We start from the raw sequence: 18,919 nt of genomic DNA, 5'->3' as shown, positions 1-18,919 counted from the left end.
TCTTGTCTGTGTGCTTCCCACAGAAAGTGAAGTGTGGAGGAATCACCTGTCCATGGTCCCCAGGGGAAGAAATGCTATCCCCATGATTTTGGGCACTATGCAGTCCAGGTGTGAGTGCTCTAGGGAACAGGCACAAAGGACAGGACAAGGCTTTCAACATGCAAGGAGAAAGTGCAGTTATTCCCACAACCATGTTTGTATTAGAGGAGGTGTCTTCCATCCAACACAGTCCATAAGCCTCTGGCTATTTCTATCCACTGCTGCCATCCAGGTGAGGTGAGGGTAGCCAGTTCTCAGCATTCTGGCTTGTTTCATCAATAGATGCTCTCAGGATACCAGATGCCGAGATGTCTCATTTAGCACCTTAAAATTTTGTAGATAACTAAGCTTTTCCTTGCTGAGGGCTGAATGGGCCTTCCAAATACATCTGGGTGGATAAATCTTGATTTCCATCTTAGTTTTATGCCCATAAAGCTTGAATTGAGGCCTTTCTCAGGGGGGCAGGTTCTGTTACAGAAAAAGTTGGAAAAAATCAGACCCATTATGGGAAAACAGCCATGAGCAATTTTCCTTCTGTATGCAGCAGTGAAATGCTAAGTGTTAGTACTTATGATAAATAAAGAACTTTTTTCTTCTTGTCTCAGAAATTCAATTATAAAATTTGCAGTTAATTTCTAATTTGGCTGTTCAAATCATCACAATAATCTTAAGGAAGCAGCTATAGCATTTTTGTACCATGGCACAGCATTCTGTATACATCAGTCCAAATGATCCACTAAAGTTGTTATTAAAATGATAGAACAAATTGCATCTACACAATATTAAACATATCACAAAGAGTAACTGTGAAAATTGCTGGCATATACAGCTCATCTAACCTTGGAACTCAAATTGCTTTTCTAATTTGCTGCCCTACTCCTTAAACTGTACTTTTGTAAAACTGTATTTTTGTGTTGAGGGGGAAGGAAAAAAGCATAGATCACAAACATTGACAAATTTATTAAATTACATAGCAGAGAGAGAAATTATCATATTAAAAAGACAGAGCTGGTAGAACTATACCTGACCATTGCAACAGAGAAATTACCATCATTTTCCATTATTGCTCTGTCAGAGGTGCCACAGTCACAGCCTGCAGCTGGGGCCAGTGATTTGATGTATTTCCCTGCCTCTCGTGGCACATGCAGGCTGCAGAGAGCGTCAGCTAGGCTGCTGAAAAGCAATTCTGCCTCTCTGGCTACCCCAACATACCTGGGGATTGCTGGTTTACCTACCTGAGGTTGCCAACAACCCGTGTGTGCAAGGGGCAAATTCCCCCCTCTGGCCTTAATTTTGCCGGGGTGTTCTCTTTAATGCTTAGTAATGGCACTGGAAGTGTTGGTGTAATTTCACGGGTAGTGTAATTGCAACTTAACTTCGTGGCTGATCTCTTCAACAGATGGAAGCAGGGTGGGGGTGGTGATGAAACCCACAGGAAATGGGTGCTGCTGTAGGAAAATGCAGATGGAAAAAAGGAGACACATAAGAACAGAGAAATGGAAGAGAGGGAGAGAGAGAGATATCAAGGAACCAGGAGGCCTAAGAAACACGCGGCAGAGGGAGGATGCTCTGAATGACCATTTCTTTAGAGAAAACTAAATGTAACTAAAAAGAGAATGAAGAATTTAATTCAAATTACAGATACCAAATCCTTTAAGGGACATACACAAAAACATACAGCATGGTGGTCAGGTTCTCTGGGACCCTTGCATTCAAGTCCCTGCTCCTCAGCAGACCCTTAAGCCATAATTAATGAGCCTTCAACTCACTCATGCTGTGGCCCTCATGTTTCCCAGAGCCTCCATGCTTGTAGTGGCCAGTGGCAAACTCCAGGAACAGGACTCAGTCAGAATTTGGTGCCTGAATACAGCCCTTCCACATATTTCTCATCAAATCCCTTGGGACCTGTTTCACAGAAATGCAGATTTACAACAATCTCAACAGATTCCTTGAGCCAGGGCACCTGAGCAACCTAGGTGCCACAATGTTTTGCCTCTCTGAGGTAGTGTGAGGATAAAAGACAGACGCCAAGGAGAGGTCTTGGCACATCAGGCCCAGCACCACGCACCTGAGGGCATTCTGTGGCCAGGCCCCAAGCTAAGGTCTCTACAGGAGATGGTTTTGCTCCACAAAATCCACCAGCACTCTGCTCTGCTCCAGATTTGAGGGTGTGATAGGAATGCACCCTGAATGCTGCTATGCCACTTTTATCCCAAATCTAGAGCAGGTGATGAATTTTTTTGGTCAAGAACTTTTCTGCACAGATTCACGCCTCTAGAAGTGTAAAGAAGTTGGGAATGTCAGAGCAACCCTTAAAATTGAACCAAAGGGGGCATCAGGGAGGAGGAAAATTCGACTGAAGCTCAGCTGTCTGCATCCAGCATAGCCAGACCACAGGCAGGGATTTGCTCCTTCTTCCTATGGCAGTGGTTGGAGGAAGCAAGGGTAACAATAACCTTGGCAGTCATTGCCTGCTCTGGGAAGTAATTTATTCATCCAGGTACACATTACACATTGAAAAAATGTTATCAGAGTTTGAAAAGACAATAGTTCAGATGTGCTTGATTTGTGGACTATAAATACAGGTAAAGGCAAAGGAGGCCTAACAAAGCAGTGCATCACAAAACAGTAACTGCAGGTAGATTTCAAGGCTGAAGGCCAGCTTTTATGGTGGTGTTTCATGTACTGCCTATGAACACAGTTCATAGAGGATGAGAGGCACTGTACTTAATAAAGGGGTCCTTGATTATTTTAAGAAATTAGGCCTTCTTCTGTTTTTTTCCCCTCCAATTTGCCTCTGAATTCAGTGGATACAAGATCCTGAAAAGAAAGCAGCCCTGAGAATTTGAATTAATGTTCAGGAGGAAAAAGTCACAGATTTTTTGTTTTCTGAGTTCATTCATGCCAGTCCCATCCCAAGCACATCCTATTTCTGTGGCCTATAAACCAAAGACCATGAAGAACTGAGATGAGTAAAACCTCTTTAGTGAGAGCCATTGCTCTAGTTTGAGTCCTGATAAGTATAAAAACTATTTGTTGACATACTGTGTAAATATCAAGTAAATAATTATTTCAATAAATGTGGAAGTAGGTTGTGATCACATTGAAATGGGATTGGTATTGTGATTTTTGTTCAAACTTGGGTCAGAAAACTTTAACTCAGGCCCCCAAAGTTTAATAATGTATTTATGATCCTGAAAATGAGTGCTGTGGTTTTCACAGAGGACAGGTAGATCTGCTGTCACCAGACTCAGCCAATATTGCAGCTCTCTGTTGAATTTTCTTTGAAAATACATGTGCAAGTTTGAAAATTGCATCTGGAACCGTTTGTCCAAATGCATCTTACAGAAAACCCTTACAAGACTCCAGATTTTAGCTCAGAATTGCTGGCCACCTGTGCTTGGGCACAGGAGCAGGACATATGCGATTCCTAGCAGGGGAAATGGGGGAGGAAAAGGGAAAATGTCGAATAGGAGAGGTTTAGGTTGGACATGTGGAGGAGTTTCTTCAGAGAAAGGGAGATTAGACATTGGAATGGGCCGCCCAGGGAGGTGATGGTGGAGTCACCATCCCTGGAGGTGTTTAAGGAAAGCCTGGATGTGGCACTCGGCGCCACGGTCTAGTTACATGGTGGAGATCGGTCACGGCTCGGACTCGATGATCTCAGCGATCGTTCCCAACCTAACTGATTCTGTGAAATCTGTTCTTTTCAACCACGGTACCAAGCGATGAAGCATCTCTAGCCTGCAGCGCGAGGTGGGAATTTTTCTAGACTGTGCTGGATACAGAGCGAGTCTCATTTGGTAACTCTGTGTGGGTGAGGCTTTCCGGAGCGCAGCACGGAGACAGTGGCTCGAAACGCTGTAGCAAAGGCGCTCCGGGAGACCCGGCTGCCGCCCTGGGCCGGGGGCCGGGCCCGGCGCGGCGGCAGCGGCAGCGGCGGCTCCGCGGGGCTGCGGGGCCGCTCCGGCCCTCACGCACTGCGGGCGGGGGGAGGGGTGCCCGCCTTCCCAGCCCAGAGTGTGCATGTCCGAGTGACGCATTGCAGGTACGAACCCACCAATCAGCGCCCTCCTTACGGAGTCCCCACACTCCTCGGCATTTTTTCCTAAAATCCTCTTCCGCACAGAGAAATAGTCCCTAGCCCCGGTCCCCGCCCCCCTTCTCTCGCTGCCCCCCTTCCCCCCGCCGTTTCACAAGCGTTGCGTCCCCCAGTTCCCCGCAGCTCGCTCTTTCCTGCGCCGGGGCTGTGGGGCAGAAGGAGCGGCACTCGGGGTGCGGGGCGCCCTGCGAGGAGAGCGCGCAGAGCCGGGACTCGTTTCGCAATCCACTTCACTGTCGGGGGAAGGGGAGGGGGAGGGAGCGGCGCGGAGCGATCCGGGCGGTGAGGCGGTTTATGAGGCGCCGCCGGCGGGCGGGCAGGACTCAGTGTGAGGCGAGCCGTGCAGCGGGAAGGTCGCGCAGCGTGCGCCCCGTGCAGCCCTCAGCTCCCACCGCACCCCGCAGCCAGGCCGGGCCACCATGGTGAGTCCCCGGGCACGGGGCAGCCGCGGGGTCCGGCGGGCGCCGTTGCGGTGCGGTGCGGAGGGATGGGGGCGGCTGAGTTCGGTGCAGATGGGGGGCGGGGGGGAGGGGGGGGTTGGCTGCTGTGGGGCGAGGTCGCGGGCAGAAGGCTGTGGGGAGGGATGAAGCTGACCCTCGCCGCGGCCGGCGGGCTCAGGCCGAGGCGGAGGGTCCCGCTCGGAGGCGCCGTTTGCGTGGGAGGAAGTGGTGGTGGCGGCGGCGGCGGGTCCCGCCCGGGTCCCTTTCCCGCCCTGGGGCGTTGGTGTGGATTCAAATCCAAACGGCCCCTGGGTCGGCGGGAGCGCCGTGAGGCGGCGCCGGGCGTTGCCGGGGGGAGCGACGGATAGCGGTCCCTCCTGGGAGGGGACCCGCGGGCTTGGGAGGAGGGGGGAAAGGAGCTTGCCACGATGGCACCAGCTCTGCTTTCTTATCGCTTCCTCCCTCCCTGCTCTCGGCGTGTGCGGCTGAATGAGGCAGCCTGAGCTGTCCGGCTCGCTAGCGAGGTGTGCTGCGCCTGGTCATAATAATGCAGTGCGGAGCCCAGCAGCTTCTGAGCAGCATGATGATGAGGGGCAGGCTGTGCCTCACTGCACCATCGCCCTCCTCGCTAGACCTGTTGTCAGCTCGCGTTGGAGCCCCTGTCGATTCCGTGGTAGCGCCATGCTGTTGGTGGCTCCGTTGGATAAGGGATTATTTGTGTTCTTTTTTTTTTTTTTTTTTTTTTTAACAATTTTTGTTTCCCGTTTTGGTCATTGCGGAGGACAGTCCTGCGTTTTTAATATTACTAGCGATGCGTTTAGAATGGTAATCCACTCTCGAAATAGAACGCATTTTGTGATATCGGAGAATGGTTTCAAATTCAGTCTAAAGGATGTGAGTTTAACGTTTGTTGGTTTTTTAAAATTAAAACAAGTGGATGCTGAGAAACGTACTAAAAGGAGCAATTCTGTTGCAAAAACAGCACCACTGACCACTTAGTGCTATCTCTGCATTAAGAGAAGATGCAGTAGAGTGGAATTGCCTTTTCATTCATTATATTCTTCTGAGGAATCAAATGACTGTCAGCTCGTCACGTTTAATGTGAACGATGGCTACTTAAAATTTAAGGGTTTTTGAAATGCTGTCTCCGGGCAAAGAGATTTGGTGAATAGAAGCCTGAATTTATTCTTTAGTCTTTGAATTGTGAACTTACACAGCAAACCATCCATAAAGCAGGGGGAAAAACCGGCAATGAATGTAGTAACAAAAGACTTACTGCATTTAGTCATCATCTGTGCAGAACCAAAAATGGAGTATCTTCAAGCAAGGTCCGTGTAAAAAATGGGTGTGTCCAGGAGGCACAGTGACACTTTGACTGTGGTTATAGTTCATCCCGACAGACCAGACTGGCTCAGCCTGTGACTGTCCAGTGTTGCCCATACGAGATAAGACAGAACGATTTGTTCCCAAAACAAGCTAACCTACCCAAACCTGATATTAGTGCATATAGTCTGGTCCGGTTGTTGTTCTTCAGTCAGTCCTGCCCGAGCAGAGTTGTCCCCTCAGGTGCGCCTGCGGAGCGCAGCGAGGAGCCGGCTCTCGGAGGGAAGCGGTGTCGCCGCTCGCTGTAGCTGCGCCCTGGGCAGCGCTGTGGAGGAAGGCGCTCCCGCCCCGAGACTGCGCCGCAGCCATAGCGGCTGTAAGGGAACTCCACCTCTAGAGGCTGCGTGTGCCACTGAACGGCCGCGCACTCGGCACAGCGGCTCCCCTGCTTTCCCGGGAGCTTTGGCTCCTTTGTCAGGCCCTCCGCACAGCCTGCGGCTGGGGGCATGGGGGCCGCTGCGATGCAAATTCAGGGGCTGCAATGTGAATCGCAGAAAGCCACGTCAGAGCTGCGATGGCATCAAATGGGGGTTTCGGGTGGCTCTCGGCCGCAGTAAGGGCATGTCGGAGCTCCAGCGTGGGCGCCTCACGGCCGGCGTTTGACAGCACGGGGAGGGTGAGCGCGCTGTCCCGCGTGTGCCGCACCATCATGGAGAGCTCCGGGAGGCCCCGTAGGAAGGCCGCGGTGCCCTGGAGGCGGCAGGCAGGGCTCCAGGCTGCTCCCTCCACCTGGGTGGCACGGGAGGCTGGGAGCTGGCAGGCTCGCTGGCTCCGCCTTTTACTGCTGTTGCGCAGCAGCGCCTGCAGAGCCCGGCACTGCAGAGTACAGATGGTGTTTGTTCAACCTCGCCCCACCTCCCCGCTTATCTTTCAACTGCTTCATACCTGTGCCTTCTAATAAGCTTTGTGCTCTTCTCAAGCGCTGCCCCTCTTACAGGTCTTGTCAGAGCTCATCCAGATTCGTGGTTAGGGGTCTTAAATTGCTGGAAGAGTTTATAAAGAAGAAAGAGTTTGGGAATGCATAACAACTTACATACTGCTATGTCATGTCTCCGTATAAAATTGTTTATATAAAACAGTATGTGACTCAACTTGGTAACCCATAAGTATTGACCTAAATAAATTAACTGAGTTCTTACTGCTTAAATCTGATCTACAGTTTTCAATGGATATAAATATCTTATGGAAATGTAGCACATCATTCTCTTCACTCAAACAATAAAAATGTAAATAGCATGCAAAGGTATGAGTGTGTTAATGATACTCTGTAGCCAGGTGAAAATCTGTTAGGCTTCTGCTAAGTGACCAGCAGAACACTTCCATCCCAAGGCTTGGTTTTGAATTGGTTCTGTTCTCAGCAGTACTGCTGCCATGCCAGTCTTTTTTAACAAAAGGTGGAACCTGCATGGGAATATTCCTGCAGCAGAGATGAATCTGTGGCTGCCAATTCCCATTGTCTGCTGCTGCAGGAGTTCCTCAGTAGCGTGGTCTTGGTTCTTAGAGTAGGTGAGCCCCAGCCGGAGCGTGGCCTTACCTTGGGCTGTTGCTGTACTGTGTGCCCAGAGGGCTTTGTGAGCAGTTCAGCATTTGTACCACTGCTCAAGCAGCCACCTTCACTTCTGTTACAGGAAGAATAACCAGCAGCTGGTAACTTACGTGTTCCCATGCAGCATAAAGATGTAATTGAAATTGGCAAAGTAAAAATTGACAGGTATTGTAAATACATTTTTCTAAGTCTTCCCCTGACAGATGCTAATGTGGAGTGAGGATTTGGTGGGCACAGTTATGACAAAATTTTTCAGTCAATATTGCAGTAATTATAAAAAAGTTGCTGCTTAAATGGTCACAACAGGAAAGAAGCTGCAAAAGCAGTGGTGTATTTCAGCAGTGAATATGTCTTTTCTGTATTTTTTATGCTTCAGTAAAGAGCTCAGGAAGTTTCCCTTAGGAGGAGGTGTGTTACCTTGTTACTGCAACTCCACTCAAGCTATCCGGAATTTGAAGAATCATCTGGTTTGAGAACCTAGGGAGAGCATTTCTACAGTCCTCAAACGTGATGTTCTTTCAAGAGCAAAGTTCATTTTGGGTTTGGCCTGGAAGATTGGTGGTTTTCATTGCTATCAAATCTAATGAATTCAAAACTGGTGAGAGAGGAGAATGAGGTATACACTGGAGCTTACCCAGCTGATGCAGAAATTGTCTTAGACTGCAGAACCTTTCTCTGTTGTCCATGTTACCTGATGTTAACTGAGTCAGTGCAGTCAGTGGGCTAAAAAAAAGTGTAGACAGGCTGTATGCCACTGAAATGACCCATTTGGACTGAAGCTGGTGGCTTGTCTTCTACAGCCAGGTCTTGGACATGAAGTTTCATGTAAATCAGGGGATGGTTTAGTTCTGTTGAAGAGTATGTTTTTCTGATTTAGCTGATCTGCCTTAAAATTCGCACTTGGAGGTTACTATTGCCTTTCTGAGACCTAAAGTGTTTTGTGTTGAAGCTGGTAGTGTGCTGTGTAAATGAGTTTTTCAAACCAGTCTGTGGTTCTGAAGGGACCTGTGTGCCTTGATCTTGCTGGCACTGCTTGGATTATTGATTGATTGGTACACGTGGTAATCTATTACTCGAGTGTATGGGGTATTGCAGGGTCTGGAGAGGATAAAAGGCTGCCAGTTCTACTTAGCAAGCAATCCTGATGACTTTTGAGCTTTATTAGAACTATTCTAGAATGTTACAAATCAGTCCTGAAGAGCAATTACCATACTCAGAGGCCTCTACAAGTCTGTCTTATTTTGCCTTGAACTTTTGCTCCAACTCTAATCATATTCTCTTTTATTGCAGGCTGATCAACTGACAGAAGAGCAGATTGCAGGTGAGGTTTTTGTGTGGTATTGTTACTCCTACTTGACCTGGCACATCTCCTAATCCGGTGACAGTCTGTGTTACACAAGATAGTTAGCTTTCTTAGATACTAAAGTATTATGGTGGAATGTTTTAATTTGTCACCTAATTTTTAAAGGCTTATCTACTGTAAAAGCACCATGGATATAATGAGTTCTAGTTGTGTAGTTAATATAGTTAAACAATCCTCACAGCTTTTCTGGCTAGTAAACTGGTGATTATTCTCTCATGACTACAAAATTGTCCCAATTGCAGACTGAAAGGGGGAGTGGGGCACAGGGGATGACGAACAGATCTGGTGAAGGCTTGGAATCTGCAGTGCTTTTTTAACAGAAGGCAAAAATAATTTACTTTGCTGTCTCCTGTCAGCAGAGATGTTTGAGTGGCTCTTGTTGATGACAGCAGAGACTGGCTTCATGATGACAACTCTTGATATTCCATATTTGGAACTGTATTGTGTACTTGGACACAAGTGTTGTGTGTGCTGCTCTGATGGTCTGGCACTTGCTCTGAAATGCTTAAATAAATATGCATCTGTTATATCTTGGTATTGGCCCCCTAGAAACAGGTTATGTGCACTGGCAGCCATTTACTGATGGCAGCAACTTGTGGTTATTGTGACCTACCCATGCAGGCTGCACAAACTTATTGGTCCCATGGCTCTCAGCAGACTGATCTTAACTTCAGTAATAGATGGAACTTAAAGCTGGTAATACAGAATTCAGCTTAGCCGCACACGTTCAAGAATGTCATGATTTTGATCTGACAAGTGTATAGTGTTAACACTGGAAAGTCTTGGTGTGCATAACTGTCCTGTGAAATTACTTTAGAGGATGTTGGGTTCTGCTGAGCTGATAGTACCAGGTCAGGCATACGAAGAACAGCCTCTGAGATTCTACTATTTAGTTATGGTGCAGCTCTTGAAGACACTGTATTAAACAGAAGTGTCATTATGAGCTGGTTTGTTTTTGCCATAATTGCCAAATCTGAAGTGTTAAGAACATTCTTCTGTAGCTTTTAGTCTTTAGAAGCCTGCTTTTACTCAAAGGAGACTAATTATGGTTTTGTGGAAAGTCCTTAGTCTATTTACTTGTTGCCATGGTAGTGTCTTACAAGTAAGCACAAGCCAAATTTAGTTCAACTTCGGGTTGGTTTTTTTTTGGGGAACTGGCCTACATAGCATAAGGGTTTTGTGATCAGTTTAGTTAGAGCAGGCTTTATCAGTTGTCGCTGCTGTCTTTTCAATAATGGTTCATTGTTCTAGTTGTTAATTGTCAAAGCCTTATTAGTTGATGTAGCTAATTATGGAATATAATCAGGAAGCTTATTAACACTACCTTGGGATTAGCGTCAACTTTATGTATTCAGTAATGATCATGTACTCCTCTGAGGCAAAAGTAGATATTGATGAGCCTGTCATACAGGACCAGAGGCTTTTGACTGCATGGAAGGATTAAAAGTATATCTTAGTGGCCAATGTAAAAAGGCCTGCCACTTTCTGGGCAGCTGTGATGTTTTGTTAAGCAAATGTATTTGCAAGTAAACCATGAACCTCGGTTGTGAAGACATAAGCCCACTGGTGGTGTGTGAAGGAATCATTCTCAGCACTGCTTAGGAGAGGTTGCATCTGGTCTTGCATGGGAAAACTCTTAAAGACAGTTTAAGTGTTACACAGAGACTGGCTACAAGAACTTGAGCCACCACCATTCTGACTGAGCTTCCCTGGCGATCCGTAGCGTTTGGTTTGGAGGCAGACATAGGAAATGGTGCTGCAAGGCAGAGGTGACATTGCATTGCCATTCCTAAGACAGAAAACCAGAGTACTTAAAGCAGCCACTTCCCCAGGACTTAAATCCTTCCCCCTCTGCTGTGAAGCATCACAGTACAGTTTAAGGTTCCAGATGGCATTTCCTGTGGAACATGCTGATCAAATAGCACTGAAGCTTCTTGTCAGTGTAGGTAGGGGTGAAAACCTTTCCAGATTTTGTTTATATGAAAGACCGATACTGAAAGCCAAGTAGCTACAGAATGGTAATAGTGGCTGCAGTTTCATTCAGCAAGAATTGAAGTTGCTAAGTCCAGTGGCTCTCCCTTTGGGTAAGTGTTGTATTACAGAGGTAATGGGGTCAGGACTACCTGGGTGGTCAGGTGGCAGAGCAGCCTGAAGATGCTTTTGTCCCAAAGCCAGCTGGTCAAGTGAGCTGTCCTTCCCCTGGAGTCCCGAGTTCTGAATGGGCTCTGTGTGCAAGCAGGCCTGTGTATGGTGTTCACTGCCTTGTTCCTTTAGTGTGCTGTGGTTCTCTGTTGGGATTCGGCCACAACAGGGATTTAAAATTTGTCATAGTAGAAACAGACATGTTGAAGTGTTGAGGTCCTGCTAGCTGTGAAGAGAACAATTGACATTCTGCTATGAAAGTTCCAGACATAGCTGGCTAAATTGTGTAGCAGTGGATATGGTAGTCCTGGTTCACTGAACATATTAGGTCACTGAAGGCTGCCACTTCATTTGGAAAGGTGATGTGGTGCACAGATGCCTCAGAACTTATGGCTGGTTAAAAGAACATTCTGAGCTGGGTTCTTAGAGTTCACGCTTTTGGATTAGCATGTCTTTCATGGGGCCTGGAAGCAGTCTTTTTCTCAGGATGCTTTTCGGAAGGGTGGAAAGGCTGAGACCTTGTAGCCTTAGCAGAGACTTTTCATTTGCCAGTTTGGTGGAATAAAGAGGATTTGCTTTACATGGTGTATGGAATCATGGTGTTTAAGTGTGCCTGGTATGTTTTATAACCTTATGTTGCAAGATGCCAGAATTGAGTTGCTCACTAAACTTCAGTGTTTCATAGGTGCCTTCACTAGCCATGGCTGCAAATCCTTCAAAGCTATGCCAGGTTGTTCTTGTTCTAGTCTAACTGCATCTGTGTATGTTGTCACTCCTTTGTTCTAATCACTGGAGGTGGTTCCTGGAAGTGGTTAGAGAGGTATTCTAGTGGTATTCTTGACTTGATTCAGCATTTCAAGCAGGAATAGGCTGTTAATCTTCAACTTGCTTTATTTTCTTTATGATTTTTAGCTGGTTGCTTCTTAACCTATTGCAACTTGGAGTAAAAGAAAGGTAGAGTTGCCTTTGGAATGGTTCCTTCCAAGTGTTGATAATACACCACTTAAATGGTGTATGCATCTTACAGAAAGCAAGTCTTTGGAATTTGTATATGCATGAAGCATTGCCCTTTCTAAGCAGAGTCACTGCAGTACTGTGAAATGTGCTTTATGTTGGGTTAGTGGTGGTTGCCTTTCACATGAAGGATGAAGTGGTTAACAGCTAAATGTTTTGAATAACACTTGAGCTCTTGACTCTTCATGAGGATGCAACTTTCCCCTTTTGAGGTTCTTCCATGATAGACTGTGAATGTCTACTAGGATTGACCCAAAAGCATTTTCTTCCCTGGTGTAGGACCTTAGCCCTAAGAAATCTGTTTGTTGCCTCCAAGATAACTGAAACTAGCCCCCCAGAGACCATTTGGAAGGAATTCCAGGCATAGGTTGTATCTACTTGTTTCTGCTTTGTGATTTTTACATACTGGCTTGAAACTGTTTCTGCTGGTCCTGTGGTAACCTTGCTCTGATTCTGTTGGGCTAAACAGTGGGGGTTGGCTCTTGGGACACTTCAGACTTAAATGTAGAAGAGAAGAGTAGTGGGGATTTTCCCCTCTGTGGGATTTGACTGTGTGACTCTGGTGTTGTAGCTGTATTCATGAACTATAAAAACCTATCTTTATAGTTGAATTTTTAATACTTGCCAGCTTGTACTCACCTCAAGAGTTTCAGAGTGTGAAGTAAAGGCTTCATCAGGTCATGTGAAAACACAACTTTTACTGTGTCTGATTCTGGTCTGGGAAACCCACCATCTGGAAAGCTGGCTTCATGGAAATGCTGAAGAAAACAATAATTGGAAATACTTCTGATGCAGGAGTACCCTTGAGCTGACAGGCTGTCCAGAGCCATGATCTCTGAGATGGCTGGAAAGCTGGGAAGGGATCTGAAGTCTGCAAGGGAATGGACAAGATGCTCTTGCTTAACTGCCGTGTGTGTGAGCTTGCGCAGTCCAGTGAGCTGGTTTGAGGTGTGTGGCCAAAGACAGATGGCATGGATGAAAACCAACTCCATTTTTGGACTGGACAATTAAACGTGTTATGCTTGTATTAATATTCCTGGCCACAGTACAGCCATTGTGTAGGGGGTTAAGAGATGGTGTCAAAACACAGCAAAGCAGTCTTAGGACCAGTCAGAAACATTTCTATGGAAGCTGTTTCAGGATACAGTAGGGCTGGAGCAGTTTTGTGAGCAGCCTTTCAGCCTGAACACTCCAGTGGCTTTCTTCTTTGAACCATTGTGGTAGCATACAATGTTCAGACATCTGTGCCCAGCGGAAGTGGCTTATGTTGAGAAACTTGGGTGTAGTTTGGTCAGATAATACCTTTTTCCGTTGACTCATGTCCTCTATCAGTAATAAAGTGCTATTAAGCTGTGTCATATGTACCTTTAAAGTACCATTTTCAATTTTCTCGTGGCAATTCCATATTGTTTTATTTTGAGATGCAATTCCTACCAAGGATGCGGATCACTGTAGTTGCAGACAGCTATTTCAGCGCCATATTAGGAGCCCTTATTCAAGATAGACAGTAACAAACATCTGAGTCTTTTGGAAATGGATGACCTTCCATCCTAATTTAGGTCAACATGCGGTTCATCAGTAGACTGGTGGGTGTGTTTTCAGATGCTGATGTTGCCATATTGCCATTGCAATTACAGCGGGCTGAGCAGTATACCAAAATTTTCTTAGAAGATAGAAGTCAAATTTTGTAACTTGCAGCAATCAGTAGCAGTGAATTTTTTTATTGTTAACATTTCAAAGTTTAAGGGATTAACTTTTTTTTTGTTCTGCACAGAATTCAAAGAAGCTTTTTCACTATTTGACAAGGATGGTGATGGTACTATAACTACAAAGGAGTTGGGGACAGTGATGAGATCACTTGGTCAAAACCCCACAGAAGCAGAGCTACAGGATATGATCAATGAAGTAGATGCTGATGGTAAGAACTTTACTGATAAGTAATTTAGTAAATTGCCTAAACCATATTTTTCTAACAAAGATTTTTAAACCTTTCAGGCAATGGCACAATTGACTTTCCAGAGTTTCTGACAATGATGGCAAGAAAAATGAAAGATACAGATAGTGAAGAAGAAATTAGAGAAGCGTTCCGTGTCTTTGACAAGGTACTGTAATGTTTACCTGGAACATTCCTGTTAAGAAAACTTGGTGTGCTTGTAACGTGCTTTCTCACAGATCTGAGGGGTACTCTCGTGTCACAGAGCCTCTAGGCTGGCCAGTCACCCTAAAGCTCAGCCTACTGTGGTGGTATGGGAAAGTCAGATGAGTTGTCAGGATAGTAAAATAAGTGACACAATTTAAAGTACTGCTTGCTGTGATACTGAAATACTTCCAGATGACTGGCAGGAAATTGTTTTAAGTATTTAAAATGTTAATGTTGTAAGTCTTTTATGTAGTCTTTGCTAAGTAAATTGCTAAAAGAATCTTAAAGTTACTCAGCTTACTTAAGATGCACCTTGGAGCTGAAAACATGATGTGAAGTGCCTTGGGGTGTGGGAAGGAACACATCAGTTGAGTTAGTGTACACCAATATTCAGTGCTTCAATATTCAGTGTCCCAACTAGTACTGGGATAGGTACAAGTCATCTCCGAAGTCCTTGGCTTTACGCTGGACTCCCATGAAGCAGGCACATCAGATAAGTAGCTTCTGTTCTAAGAAATCACCACTTGAACCACAGTCATGTGATTTAGTAGGCATCCATCACCTAAGAAGTTGCAAAAGGGGGTGATTGCATTGTTCATGGTTTAAAAATGTCAGAATAGGACAGTCAAAGGCTATAAGCTTACAGTGCCCAAAGACATTGGACAGTGCTGAAGATGTGCTTACAGCTCTCAGGTACCTTGAGCAAACGCTGGTGCTTAAGGCTGTGTTACCTTCTTAATGCTCAATTTGCTCTGCAATGTTCTTAAGTTATAGTTAAGTCATTAGGCCTTAGGCAAGTCTATTCCAGTGTTCCTTTTTCTCCTCCCAGGATGGTAATGGTTACATTAGTGCTGCAGAACTCCGCCATGTGATGACAAATCTGGGGGAGAAGCTAACAGATGAAGAAGTTGATGAAATGATTAGGGAAGCAGACATTGATGGTGATGGTCAAGTAAACTATGAAGGTAAGGAGTTGTTAATTGTTTCTTTTGGTGTAGCACTTGTCATGCTTGTTCTTGTGCGGGTGCTGTTAGCCACACCAAGTTTAAATAGGGCAGTGTTCAGACAAGTTCATCTGAACACACAGTGTTCCTTTTAGCTAATCTTCAATTAGTATGTACATTGTGTACCTCTCAATGAGTTTAAGTGTTATTGCTGCCTTTGTGCCAAAGGCAAAAAAGGGCTATTTGGTTGTACAGGGTAAGAATTGACTTTGTAAATCTAATGATGTCTAATGACCATTAGAATAAGCAAGTTGTCAAGAGATGTTCATGTGCTGTTCATACTGTTAAATAATGCATGTTGACCTGGCTGTGGGATGTCACTCATTTGTCCTCAATGCTTTTAAAATTACTTGCTGATCAAATGGGGAAAGCCTCTAAAATATACAGAAGTTTCAAGACCTTCAGAAGATACTTTAAATACATTTATTTCATGTAAATCAGCTACAACAGTAATTTCTTTCTATTTCTTCCTTTATTCCTGATATTGAACTGTAAATGAAGTCATGCAAGCAGGAGTTCCTTTAGACAGTTGTTTGCAGCTGAGACACACTAAGCTTGACTTTTTAATATGTTACAGAAAACATCTAGGGTACTTTCAGATAATCTGTGCTATTTCTGAGGTGTAGATATGCCTTCCCTTTAAGGCCTTTTTCATTGTGGCCTAAGGGTACACAGACATGTGTAAGTGAAAAGTAACTTTTATGTACAAGGCTGCTGCTTCATCACTGTTTGAGTAGGCTGTTCAGAGACTGGCACTGGAGAGTGTCTGTGTCCCAATTGTTTCCAGTTGCTCTTTCAAAACTTGAGCAACCAGTTAACTGCTTTTAGGTTCTGGGTTTCCTGTCATTATTGTACCTGAAACTGTGGTTCAGCAAGATGAATGTTCTAACTTGAAATGGTTTATGACTAAGCATTGAATCAGTTGCTTAAAGCCAGCCAGGCAAAATAAAATACTTAACTATTCCGCTCTGGAAAATAAAAGTTCAAACCAACACAAAGTCTGCCTGTACAGTTACTTAGTTGATTGTCACTTCAGTGTGATTTGTAGGGAATCTTTTAGTCATTCTTGGATATTTTGTCCCCATCTATCAGTCTGTGGGCATAGGACCCTCTCATGTTTTGTCTTGGAAGTAAGGCTGTTATCCAGTTCACTGATGGACCAACTCTTACGGAAAAATAAAGGCCTTTTGCCATTAAAAATAGGAGGAGTTTAGGTGTGATTACTGAAAAAGAGGACTGTCTTGAAGATGCTTTTTTGAATGTAACTGAAAATGCAGTTTTGAATCAATGTTCAGCACTAGTAAGGCCGCTTCTCAGATCTTGCAATTCAGATTTTTTTCCTTCAAATAACCTATGCAACTCTTTCCTTTTACAGAGTTTGTACAAATGATGACAGCGAAGTGAAGACGTTGTACAGAATGTGTTAAATTTCTTGTACAAAATTGTTTATTTGCCTTTTCTCTGTTTGTAACTTATCTGTAAAAGGTTTTTCCCTTACTGTCAAAAGATTATGCATGTATAGTAATTAGAAGGCCATTCCTCCATGTTTTTCTCCTTTATCTTACTGTCATTGTTCTGATTTTTGGAAAATTGATCTAAGTAACAAATGTTGCATGTGGCTTACTCTGGATATTTAAGCCCTTCTGCACATCTAAAGTTAGATGAAGTCGGTTAACTGAGGGAACATCTGGATTGTCTATTAAAAAAGTAGCTTTCTCTAGGAAACTTAGGTATGACTAGTGTGACAAGTTACATAAAGTAAGCCAGGGTTTACCGTGCATTAGCTGATCCTTAGTTCAAGCAACATGCTGGTTTAGTTCTCGAGTACGTAGGAGTTTTTCCTATAGGAGTTTTTACCCCTTTCTGTGATGGGAGGATGAGGACTCTTGCAGCTTACCTGCAGGATAGAATGATGTGAATAGCATGTATCATGTGGCTAATGCACTGTAAAAGTCATTCTCCTAGCTTACTTCACAGTAACTTGTTTGTGGCCATACCTGTAACATGTTGTTGAAATGTGGAGTCTTAACGTTGTAGACGATTGACAGTCAACAATATGAAACTTAAGTTGCACTAATGCAAAACGGGTGATTTATCCAGGTACTCGTACACAAGTTTTTTTGTACTGCTGGTCCTGTGCCAGAAAACATTTTCTCCTCTTGTTACTATGCTTTTTAAACTTTGTTTAGCCACTTATTTTCAAAAAAATCTGCTTATGGCACGATTTGCCTCAAATCCATTCCAAGTTGTATATTTGTTTTCCAATAAAAAATTACAATTTACCCATACTGTTTCAATGTATCCTTGAATTATTTACAGGAATTGTTCAATGCAGTTGCTGCTCTGTGTTTCAGTATGTAGCAGTTTGGTTTGCTTATGCAATGGATTGGCTGTCTTAAAATAGCTTGGAAGGTGAAAACTTAGTCCTTAAACTCTGGCCCTTAATAGTATTGTTGACTTGAAGAAGCTTTCTTACTAGTAGTTTAAAATGTATTTTACAGTCTTGTGTGGAGCTTGGTGCTTCAATAAACTTACCGTAGTGACTGGCTATGCCCACTATCTGTAGACATTGTGAACTGGATGTTGACCTAGTTCAATAGTTGACCTAAAATTAAAATTCCTTGTTCGGACAACTAAACCTGTTTGCTTTCTTTTAATTATTTTGGAGTTTATTCCCTGTCAGTTGCTACATTGGGGTAACTTAGTCTCACACTTGGGCTTTTCTGAAACTGCCATGTCTGAGTTGCCATTCAAAATGCAGTCAGCTCAAAGTACAGAAGGAAAACATTCTCTTCCTCGTTTGTTATTGAGCATGACTGTGCTTCTAGCACTAGTTTTCTGTCAAGGTTTAATTTTTATTAAAGTGGAAGACAAACCTGGTTTCTACCAAGGATGAATCCAAGAACTCAAAAGAATGCCAGAGGCTGCTCGTGCCCATTGCTTCTCTACTCTGCTGGCAACAACTGCCTTGACTGTACATGTGCAGTATGGTTATCTTGTCTGGGGTTCTGCTGGCCTTTAAACAAAGCATTGGCCCCTGCCTCTGGGTACCACGCAGTGCTCCCAGCTCAGCAGTTACCTAATTTTTAAAACTGTTGCAATCATCTTTGATGTATTTATAAATGCAGTGAGCATCTAAAATTAGGACAGTTGTTCAATCCAAATTCAGGAGCACTTAATCAAGTGTTTATGGTCACTGATCTTAAAGCTCTGCTCTCTGAGGACTCTGAACAGCTCTATTGATTTTCCAGAGAAGGCTTGTCAAAAGTGTTTTGATAGCCAGCATTGGAATTCCTTAGAACTGCTGTTTGTGTGCTGGCACTGATTCAGGAAGCTTATGCAGTTTTTCTAAATTTCCTAGCAGTTAGGATTTGCCTTCTAGAAAGTAAGTTATCAAACTGACGCTTCCTACCCAGTCTTCATCCTGTGCTTCTAAGAGCTTGGGGCAAGACATACTTAGGATGGCACAGGCTGAAGAAAGTTTTCCAGAAGCATCAGAACAACCACCTGAGATTTTGAATTGCTGGAGTATTGGATGTCTCATTTTTATAGGTAAGTAATGCAAACAGGGATCTGACAAGAATTTTTGGTTTAGCACCAAGATCTGGTGCCTTGATTTTCAGTGGGTTGGGAATCACACTTAACCCATTCAGTCTTCTGCTACAGCTCAGTATGCACATAGAAACATCTAAGATGAAAAGGGGAAGATCTTCTCCAATGGAATACCACAATATCCCAACATTTTG

General features: G+C 44.3%; 1 protein-coding gene across 1 annotated transcript; it reads left to right on the top strand.

Annotated features, from left to right (window-relative positions):
* Positions 1-4,454: 4,454 nt before the first annotated feature.
* On the top strand, positions 4,455-17,455 carry CALM2 (calmodulin 2). The gene is made up of 6 exons (XM_058021859.1): positions 4,455-4,563; positions 8,801-8,831; positions 13,804-13,947; positions 14,025-14,131; positions 14,999-15,134; positions 16,549-17,455. The coding sequence occupies exons 1-6, from the start codon at positions 4,561-4,563 to the stop codon at positions 16,575-16,577; spliced, it is 450 nt and encodes a 149-aa protein (XP_057877842.1). The 5' UTR covers positions 4,455-4,560; the 3' UTR covers positions 16,578-17,455.
* The last annotated feature ends 1,464 nt before the right edge of the window (positions 17,456-18,919 follow it).

The sequence above is a fragment of the Melospiza georgiana genome, chromosome 3, assembly GCF_028018845.1.
Source record: "Melospiza georgiana isolate bMelGeo1 chromosome 3, bMelGeo1.pri, whole genome shotgun sequence".
NCBI classification, from domain to species: Eukaryota; Metazoa; Chordata; class Aves; order Passeriformes; family Passerellidae; genus Melospiza; species Melospiza georgiana.
Note: the sequence above shows the minus strand (reverse complement) of the source record. Positions and strands in the feature narration are given on the sequence as shown.